General features: G+C 39.3%; 1 protein-coding gene across 2 annotated transcripts in view; it reads right to left on the reverse strand.

Moving 5' to 3' along the window:
- MEGF10 (multiple EGF like domains 10) overlaps nt 1-9,418 on the reverse strand; it is a 77,663-nt gene extending 68,245 nt beyond the window's left edge. Inside the window, exons 1-3 of one of the 2 annotated variants that reach the window (XM_075726038.1) lie at nt 9,294-9,418; nt 6,372-6,473; nt 4,857-4,957 (exon numbers count right to left, since the gene is read on the reverse strand). In XM_075726038.1, the coding sequence (XP_075582153.1) occupies nt 4,857-4,957; nt 6,372-6,473; nt 9,294-9,409 (319 nt within the window). In that variant the 5' untranslated portion in view covers nt 9,410-9,418. The remainder of the gene's footprint in view (nt 1-4,856; nt 4,958-6,371; nt 6,474-9,293) is intronic. The other variant, XM_075726037.1, reaches the window with a different exon arrangement.
- Between the last annotated feature and the right edge of the window lie 1,758 nt (nt 9,419-11,176).

The raw sequence follows: 11,176 nt of genomic DNA on the forward strand, positions 1-11,176 counted from the left end.
TGCTAAAAATTGAATGGACTTTGTAAATGTAAAAAAATATAAAACAGAATATTTCACTTTCTGTAAAACCTTCTTAGTCTGTAGCTCAGCCTAGCATCCATATGCCAAGTCTCCTAGGGATTGCCACTGATATTAAGAGGTAAGTGACAGTAAATTATTTGGCATAAATAAGTGACTAAGTCAATCACTCAACCTGGTATGGACTTTCTAAGGCCAGGAGTAAGTTCCTTTATAGAACTTAAGAGAATGATTCTATTTTTGTATCCACATATAAACTGCATTCAGATCACCTCAGAAAGTCCATCAGATCTACACATTAATTACACGCACTGTAATTTTTAAGAGCAAAAACAAATAATCACCTGAGGTCCAGTTAGCCTACCCTTCTGCACAGATACTGGCAATAGTGAAGTCAGAAGTTTGCACATTACTCATATCCTTTATAAACAGGAGTTATATGAGGAGAGCACAAACCGGGGTAGTACTGACGTACTAACAGATATCTTCATGCTTATAAAACAGTCCAAGTGCTGACCCCACATGATGTTGGAATTAAAATATAATTTTTTTACCCACCTGAAGACAAACCCAAACGCCACAACTAACAAAACACAGAATAATTTTTCTATTCAGCATGACTGAACACTGCTTGCCATAATAAACTCCATCTGCAAGACAACAGATCTATACTGGCCAAAAGTTACACAAAAAAAAGAGTTGTCTATTACAGTATTTATTAACCTCATTTAAAACTTCCCCAAGAGGTTCCCTGAAAAGCTTCCAAGGGCTGCAGATGGAGGGTGACTTCAGATGCCACTTTGTTGCTTACTAATAGTGATGTAAATGCAGCATAATTTCAACAAACTCAGAAACATTGGAGAGACAGGTATCCAAGTTGCTTAACAGACTTCTTTTTTAAACTTCTGATGGCTGTAGTAGGGTGGTCTTTCCCATAAAACTCTTAACAGATATCTACTTCCAGTGTGACTGTTGTCTTCTTATCAATGGCATTGGTCAAAAGAAGATGATGCTAAAATTCTGTATCACAGTTTGGACAGTTTACAGTACAACAGTGATTGTTAATTTGTAAAAGAACAAACAAAACAAAAATTTCCATATGAGTGATAAAAAGGCCTGTTTGTGTATTTTCCATATATATATATACACACACAGACTGAATCCAAAGACAAAACACAAAAGGAATTTTCATCAAAAAGTGAAAACATAACACAAGTTTCACCTGTTGAAAGTTTTCAGGAACAAGTATGGAAGTTATAGTCACAATTCCGCAGAGATCTTGTATCCTAAGATGAATTCAAATTCATCTGTTCAGACCAGACTCCAAACAGCTCAAAAAAAAAAAACCACTTAAGTTTCAGCCAGTGCTTTTCTCTGGCTGTTGGTCATTCTTTTCCTTTGCAAATACAACATTTACAGACTTTAGCAATATGAGGCTGGCACATTCTTGCAATTCTTTATGCAGTGACAAATAATTCTCTTCCCGCTGTAGGCGGTGAAGTGACACTACCGCTAATAAGCACCACCTCTAGGGGAACAGTGGCTGGTAAGTATTCACACTGTAGATTCCTAATTAGTATTTTAAAAAGGAACTCACAAGATTTCAGTTCATCACTGTATGCACTGAAATGTTGAGTCATACCAAAATCATCTACAGAATTTCCTAATTGAGCTTTCTAAATTGAGAAGTCAAATAAAGGAACAAACAAACAACAAACATCAAGAGCACCCCGGTTATTTTAGCCTTTTAGAAGCATTCTACGTTCTTCTCTAAGAAAAAAATAATTCACACTGCATGGAAAATAAAACTACCCTAATGGGAAATGCTGTGCGCATTGTGGAGCAGCAACAGCATAAAAGAAGACATCCGCAACACTTCAAATGGCTTTGATTCTCTTCTATCTTCGCATATAAAAAAGGGGGGAGGTGCACGTGTGTTTTTCAATGTGGTCGCCATTTGCTTGCAGAAAAAGATTTTGTGTTGGCTTTCTGCCAGTGATATTTCTGCTACGATGACATAGGAGAAGAGTCCTCCCCATATCGCTGTCTCTTACATTTGATCTCGGCTGACAGCATCACACTTGCTTTCCAAGTTAAACTGGATGACTAGTATTACCACAGTGCATGCAGGCATCATCTACTCCAGTATGTACAAGTTCACTACAAACACAGCTGGTTGAAACAATGGAAAGCATGAAATATTTGCTGCCTTCTATAACCACTGAGCTTCTCTTTTGCCCTGAATCCTCAGCTCCAGTTGAAGATCATGAAGACTGCAGGTCTCTCAATGCCTTTCAGGGTCAACCACTACAGAATAAATGCAAAGTTAGCTCCACTGAAGGATCTTTATTTTTACATAATTTGAAGTCTGAGGCATTCCAAAATTGCTTCAAAAATCAGAGCAGATATGTCCTGAATATTGGCATTTGGCATCTTTTTATGTAATAACAGTAAAAAATTAGCCCATCCAATGTGATCTGAGTTTACTAGGTTCTGAGTATTACTATGTTAATATAGAATGAATTTACTACATACACTATAGCTATGTAAAAGCTGTAGTCACATAAAAGACTCATCGTCACACTTCTCACATGATCGGTCAAACTGTTATATACTTCAAAAAGTATACTACTTAATTAAAAAATTAAATGTGATCATTCATATATGCTGTATAATAACCAAATGTAGTTAGAAAATGGTTCTTACAAATCTAACACATACACCTTAAAACCAGAAAAAGTTAAAAAAATTGCCAGTCTGATCTCAGACAGATCCATTTTTTTAAAAAAGTTGTTTCTTAAAAATATCATTTTGACCTTGCTTTTTCATGTGCAGAAAACACTTTAAATCAAAAATCTTACTGCTGCATTTTCAAATTCCAGGAAGTGCTGTAAAAAATATAAATGAGGATAGTGTGACATGTTATGACATTCACAGGGTATAATTTTCCAGGGATACAAATAAAACCTGTCGGTCACTTCCAGTATGCACCTCACAACAAGCAGAAAAGCACAAATTAAGACTATTTTCCATTTGTATTGAATAAATAAATTTTACGTACATACTGCTACTGATTTTCAGATTCTCATTTACCAGTAAAGACCAAAGACTTATCCACCACACTGCCGTCTCCTAAACCGGGTTGCAAAATCCAGTAGCAATGACAAATCTCTTGTTATCTGCTATTTCACAGAACGTTTTTCCTGGACAAGCTTCTCCATATCATGAGTGCTATGTTTCACCACTGTCATTATAGCTATAAGGCAGACAATAAAGCAATGATCAAATCTTCATTTTTCTCATTCTTAGCTGAGGAAAAAAAACCAGGTAAAGCAGTGTGCCTTAGAGAATTAGGCTGAAAACCTGTTGTTAGAGAGCCAGCCTTTCACACATGCCTTAGTCCAGGTCCCGCTCCGGGGTAGTGGGAGTGTGCCGGCAGGCTCCCCACACAGACCAGGCACGTCGGGGTTTGACTCGGGGACGTGACGCAGACCTTGACATGAGAGGGGCCAAAGCAGTCCCCAAAACAGCTCACACGCTGTGGCCTTCCCAATAAGCTGAGCTTTTCACTTTTTTCTCTTCGCAAGGCTTGCCAATCGGTTGTCTGTTCAGAAACCGGGTGGCCAGAACCAAGGGCAGCCCCTGCAGTCCAGAGGCTCCAGCCCCTCACCAGACTGTTCTTACAGGGCCCCAGATTTCCAGAAAAAAATTCAACTATACTGCCTCAGTCCCTCTGACATTGTTCATTAAGGTTCTGCAGGTTTTTTGAATCTCTTAGAAGAGCTGAAGCAAACCCAAGGAATGGATATAGCTGTTTTCCACTATAATGCATGCCCTTTCTGTCTCCTAAAATAAAAGTATATGCACAGGTCAACATCACATTACAGACAAAAGATTGCCCCTGATCAGCCTAGTTTTTCAAGGAGATGAAAAGATGAACAGATTTGGTTCCCTGACTTCCAGAAAACTTACCATTGCAGTCCACGCCTCACATGTGCATTCACAGGGACAAATAATTTGAAATACTATGAATTAATTTCATTTTTAGCTGTCCACATTTGCCCATCTCCAAGGATATGCTACCCTTCACAATTGCTTACCTATCACAAGTTCCCTCCTGTCAGTCCTGCCAACACAAGCACGTAGCTACCCAACCTGCTCTATGACTTTGAACAACCTTGTGTTAAACTACTAACCATACACTTCCAGGGCTCTGGATTAACACCTCCTGTATTTTCATTCTGCCTTTCTACTATGCTCCTGAATGAATACCATTTTAAGCATCAGACCTTCCTAGATCTGCACAAAGCCATACAAGAGAGAGAAAGAGAGCTGAGCCAAGGCCACCTCCAGGATCTGGACAGAGCTCTTCCCTCTTTAGACTTAGGACGGTGTGGAGACAGGGGCATGTGCCACATGAAAACGCGGTGCTGCTGCCTTCAAACAGTTGTTACAGATCTCTGTATCTGCAAGAGACACTAAGCACAGGGATCAACCAGGGCCCACACTAAGGAGAAAAACTTTGTATTTCCCTTTTGGTTTTGTACCTCATGTTTATTTACTGTGTTGGAAAATGCACTGACACTTGTGCTGTGCATTTTCCATATGCTCCTTAGTTAGAATCACGTCAAGGCTGGTTACTTAGACATCTGAGATCCAATTATCCTGTCATTTGCATATGCACAACACCAACTGACTTCAGTGAGAGCTGCACGTGCACCACTGATGAATAACTGAGCCCCCATAACCCAGCTTCCACAAGTTGCCCATCTAAGGCGAGTCAAACCAGCATTGTGATAAACGTATGGAATTTCAAAGCAAAAAGAAGCTAAACTTACGGACACACATTTCCCTGCTTTCATAAAATCCAGGGCAGCACTGGGATTTACGCCTGTACATTGTTTTTTCACCATGTCTGTAGGCAGTACGGTAACTGATCCTAAAGAAAAGAATGAATGGCTGTTACATACAATTAATGGTTCAGAAACAAAACAATATATATTCTTACACATTTTAAAAAACATTCAGTTATCAGCAAGAGGAGAGGAAAAAAGCTCAAAGAGACCTTCATTTATCTGTTGCTGAGTTCAAGAGACCTAGTGGTTCCCAAACAAGCCTTATGTCCATGGGTGGCCAGACAGCAGGAAAAAATCTAAAGGATTTTGGCTACTTAACTAATATTCAAACCAGAGCATCACTTCCTTTGCCATCAGCATCCCCTATGGAGGCTAAAGGCTAGCAATAAAAATCAGTTTGCTTGATCATTACAGCTATCAGTTTCCAAGGGAAAGACTTCTGGGGATCGTCCTCCCACGGGTGAGTCAGTTTTCCAGGGGCAGAGGTGTCGTGAGAAGAGAAGTTCTGGTTGAGGCAAGAGAGAGGAGGGCACAAGGGACAGCTCGGACCTCCTGGCCAGCCGGCAGCACTGCACGCCTCTTGCCAGGGGGGCGGCTGCATTTTACCAAACGCAGCCCCACAAGGCCATGGTGAGCAGCAGGCAGAGAAATCAGCACATAAATCCATCAAGAACTGCCGGAAATATAGCTTCCTCCTGACGTGAGCAAGTAGTATTTGTCAGAAGTGGGTTCTCCCACCGCTCTCTCCTCTGCTCCTCACCACGCCCGTAAATTTCCCCCGCCCGGCTCTCCTGGCTGCGGACCACATACTCCACCAAGCAGTAAACACATCCCCACAACACTTGAGGCAGTCTGAACTCCCCGCAAAGACCAGCTCTTATATAAATGGTGCCATAGATAAACAAAGTGCAACCTCTCTTTGAACTCCGTATCTCCTTTTTACGTACTATCCATACTGTTGTGTCTCCTCCAGCTGCTGTGCCCCAGGGAGCCTTTCCCACCACGGATGGTTCATATTTATGGGCATATTCCTCAGAGGAAAATGCTTTTTACAGCTGTCACCAGTTTTTAATCATTCACCCCTTGCTTACTTTCTGCAAGCACAAGGAGTTTCCTTTAACAAATCTTTTTATTTTCCTTTCAAGTAGCTTACACTTTCCCTGGAACGTAAGCAAGCAGCAAGGGGTCTCTCATGACATTTCTGAACAAATACACCTCACAGGGTCTGGGGAATTTAATTCTGTGCATTGCACGCTTTTTCCCAACCTGCTCATTTTCTGTTAGCGCTCCATGGGATGATACACCCCGACCTGCTAATAAAACATATGTGACATTGCTTGCACAAGCATTTTCCAGTCGACACACACCACAGCAATTAGACAGACTAGTCACTACAGCTAATATATCCTACATATCATGCTTGATTTTGACAGACACAAAATCTTTACAAATATCTACAAGATCAGCAGTTTGACAATATTAACAATTATACATCACCTGTGTCGTGTGCACTTAAACCAGTTTAGGATGTCAGTACAACTGGTGTAATAAATTTGATCAAAAGGATGCGGATATGACTCTTGCACTGTAACTGAATAACTGGGGGGGGAGAGAGAGAAAGAGAAAGCAGACAGATTATCAAGCAAGTCCTTTACAGTACAATCTGATTTAAGTATGTCTTTTACAGAGTCCTGGTATAGAAAGGAATAAATATAACAATATACCCATGTACAACAAAAACTCAAAGAAAGCTCAAGTTTAAGTAACACATGAACCAGCTAACTTTATAAAACAGGAGATACCAATTGAAAGGTTCTTCTTCCACCAAGCAAAGAAAAATATATATGCAGAGAGCCATCATGTCTCTACAGTGTAATACATTTGATGAAATAGTACTACTAGACATTTAAAGAAAAGTAATGTAAGCCTAAATTTAAAAAAAAAACCAAAGCACCTGTGTCTCAAACGAGCAGCAAATTGCAGTAGCGTGTAGTACGTGTTCTCCTGTGGCAATAAGTGTTTACTAATATCACTGGATAGCTGGAAAACAGGTTAAGAGCCAGAAAACAAGGTTTCTTCTGTTCCCATACAAAATAGAAAAATCTCACTGCAGTTTATGAGAAACTTCTTTTAAAAACTGTAGCTGTATCCATAGCAAAACATCTTCTTTGGTAGTGGAAAGGTCTGCCAGTGTATTTAGAAACTAAGTGGGTGTTAGCACAGAAATACACCTAAGTAATAATTACTGAAAAATGGTATAACAATTATGCCATCAAACAGCCTTTTCAGCAAACAAATGATAAAATATTAAAGTTCATACCTTATTTTGTTTACTGGCTAATTTTTAACAGAGAACTTTTTTTTTTTTTCCCCAGAAACACTATACTGAAGTCTTATTATTATTTTCTGCCAAATTATAAGCACAGTGTCCTAGAAATAAATCTATGCTTTGAAGTCCAGAGCCTCCAGAGCTGTCAGCAGGGGAAGAGGAACAGAGCCCTGTTGCAAAATGGAAAAATATTGAATTATCCTAGAAAATTTTTCAGCAGGCTGTTTGTGCTGGCAGTCAGTGCTCGATTGCGCAAGAGGGTTAGAAAATATGGGAATGCATGGCAAATTCCTGCAGTAGGACTAATTCCCAGGTCCAGCCAAAACATACTAAGTATGTAGCCTGTCCGGCTTTCACTCACTTTCACTCACACCCTCTTTAACCTCTTAGCACCTATTGCAGGATAACAGCCACAATCTCCTCTTCCTACTGTCATCACCTATACTGAGGGAAAACACATCCAGACCCACTTACTCTAACTGCCCAAAACTTACTTCCTGTTTTTCCTACGTCCAAATGAAGGCAAGCAACCCTAATCCATCCAGCTGTCTAACCTAGTCCGACAAAATGCTGGTGGGGTGCCGACGCTTGCCTGAGGCTCTGTGGTCTTTGTTCAAGACATGGCACGCTCTACCCTGTCTTGCTGTGATTGCGGTTCATTTGTAAAGACTATTACTGGCTAGGGTAGATTTATTTAAAGCATATAGCACTGCCAGTGACAGCAGCAGTAAAGAGCCTGTATCTGGGGTTTTAGTCTTTCATACTTATATACCTTTGTTGCCTGCTCTGAGCAGCAGCATGAAATGTTTCAGTAAGTTTACTTGGAGCTCCTCCCCATTTCTGGGACTCAGCAGAAGAAAGAAAAAAGTTCATGCAACAAAATGGGCACGCTTGCTAGATATATTTTTCTTTCTGCAGACTTTGATTAGTTTGTTTTAAAATACATTATGCAATGTAAATAGTTACTTTTGGGGTTTTTTCCCCATTTTGTTTTCACTACATTTGCTTCCCTCAAAACCACTTTTATCTCTAAGAACAGTAAAAACAGCATACACAATATAGAGCTGTATCCAGTAACATCATAGACACGTGCCTGAATACTGTAAACAGGTATTTAGTATGGTAACTACTTCATATACACACTGTTGTACAAGCCAAATTGTACAGAATCGTAGGGGGAGACTCCAGATGTTTCACATGAAGCTCAGATAAATTCCTGGGGAAAGTCCTTAAGTGATTTTTTTTTCAATATATAGAGGCTTTATAAAAACATAAGTACAAGTTTCAATTTTCTTTGTAAAGATTCAGCCATAACAATCGCAAATAAATGTACAGTGGCTTAGCAGCACTCCCAGTGATTAAACATAAAACACAGTTTACCGTAAATGCAGGAAATACTGATGTCCCCAAGTGAAGAGTTAGACCGTCTCAGGGACAAGCTGATCAATCATGGACATAATAATAATAATGAGACCATAAGGCTTGGTTTCACTACTGTAACTTTTACACAGGAAAAGAAGTACACCAAATGCTTGTGGCTCAACCCCTCTACCCACTGTGGTGTTGTCCTTGCAATTAACATGAAACTGGGTGAACAAACGGAACAACTAAATTGAGTAATTTCTTTCTGTATGTTATAAATTTCTGAACCTCATCAAAAAAATTAAACAACAAATCTTAATTCAGATTCTGTGAATGTTGAATAGGAAAGAATCAGCATAATCAAATTTGGCCAAACTCCAATATGGTTAATTATATTTTGCATATGTAAAAGCTTCTTTTCACTTAAATTGAAAAAAGCTATTTTTATTCACTTCTTGTACCCAGATGATTTTGTAACATTGCCAGTGCCACTGTAGTGTTTTTCGCATCCTAACCCCTACTGCAAAGATGACTGCATTTCAGCCCAGCATGAAATAGTTTTTTACTTATCCATGAACTTACCTTGCCCATGCAGTAATGTGAAATTTTTTTCCCAGTTCATTACTCAACGAAAAGCTTTAAATCATTTAAAATATGCCAAGCAAAAACCACAACAAAATTATTACAATCAGAATTCGTGTCATGTATTTTCCAGAAGAAAATATTACCTTTCCCAGTGGCTACACACATTAGGATCTTCCAGATTCAAAGATAAAGTTGTCCCCATCCAATTGTACAGGAGTATGAGAGGGAAGCCAAAACAGGAGTTCATATGAAGAACCATCTTTCCAAAAAGGTGGCTGTAAGAAAAAAAATTTATAAGACATTAATAATATTATACAAACAATAAAGGAGCTAAAACTATTGACCCATATGTAATCAAAAGATATGACATAAAGCAACAGGTACTTCAAGAAACACACACTGCTTGCCTAGCAACAGCAATATCATGCCTGTTTTTTGGAAGAAGAACCCAAATGGAGTAGTTTCACGTGAGTGGCAGGGTGGTCAGCCAGTGTACAAACTACGTTTCAGAGGACCCACTCTCCCATCAAACTGCAGGCAGCCAGGCTCAGTCTGTTTAGTGATGGTTAGTGCACACTAAATGACAGAGCTGCAGTTCAAAATAAAGGCTGGCATTTGCTCAAGACCGCAAGAATAGAAAGGTTCAGCTGACGACACACTGTCAGAAATCCTGCGCATCACTGAAAAACCCCAGACGCCGCCCCATCTCAAGCAGCATCTTTCATAAAAAGCTCTTCCCCAAAATTACACGCTGACTTCACTACATGGCCTCCCTAAGGATGCCTAGGCACCCGGGGCCTGGGCCAACAAGGGGGTGTGGTGCCCAAGGTCTGCTTTTGGGAAAGGCTGCACCCTAACACCTGGGCACTACCTCGACCTGGGTATCTCCATAGACTGCCCTCCTACAGGGCCCAGGCAACAGCATCACATGGAGGGACACATGTCGGAGGAACAAAAAGCAATATAAAGATGTTCTGCAGGACTCAGGGGGTGGGGTGGTGGTGTTTCTTTTTTAACGCAAATATATAAATGAAATTATATATATGCGTGAATACTCCTTATCAATTCTTCAAGATACTAAACAACGCTACTGGAAGGTGCAATGCAAACTCAGGACTTGCAAAAAACGTCATGTTGCTTTTACTAACTAACCTATAATTCTCATGCAAACAAATTAATCAGGGGAAGGGTTTAAATAACTTTGCTTTACCTTGTTAACAGACAGCCTCACATGCTGTCCTGCATTGTTACTGCTCTTTAACGTTGAATTCCCAATATAGTTTGCAAAAATACCCCCTCCTCTGCCAGTTGTACAATTCCCAAATAGAATAAACATACTGCTCATAAAAAAGTTGTTGTAATAACAAAAATCTAAAATACTGTCCTAACACCTTGACTACGTCTACCTTTGTTTTCAAGTGAATTATTTTAATCTGCATACTGAAACACTTTTAGTCCAACCTGCCATTAATCCACAAATGCCAGAATGAATGCTGGTAATAGGTAATCTGTAATGACTTAAGTTACTATATTTAAGTGAACACTTAACCTTATATCTTCATTTTCATACAAATTTTAACACTATGTGGCTACAGAGATCATAACAAAAATATTATCTCATTGAATCTAATTTGAGTATAGTAGGAAAATAATTTCTAATAAATATGTTTTGAAATAATACAAGTACTTTTAACAAAGTAAATTAACCAAAACCAGAAGTTTCTTACTTCAAATATTATGGAACAGAATAAAGCAAACCACACCCATAAGTTTATTTTAAGAGGAAAAAAGTCCACTGGGCCATGAAAAAAAAAAATGGAGATGAAATAGTCTTACTTTACACCACCTTCTTCAGAAGTCAACATAAAAAAGCTCCCAGAAAGATAGTACTATATTTAAGATACCTGAGGATACAGAGATGATCCCATTTTGCTAAATCCCTCTTGAAAAAATCAGGGCTGCTGAAAGACATTTCATGGTCTGTAAGTGTTTCTCTGCATGCACACTGCATAGCAGAGCAGTCAAT

Source organism: Pelecanus crispus, chromosome Z (genome assembly GCF_030463565.1).
Source record: "Pelecanus crispus isolate bPelCri1 chromosome Z, bPelCri1.pri, whole genome shotgun sequence".
Lineage (NCBI taxonomy): Eukaryota > Metazoa > Chordata > Aves > Pelecaniformes > Pelecanidae > Pelecanus > Pelecanus crispus.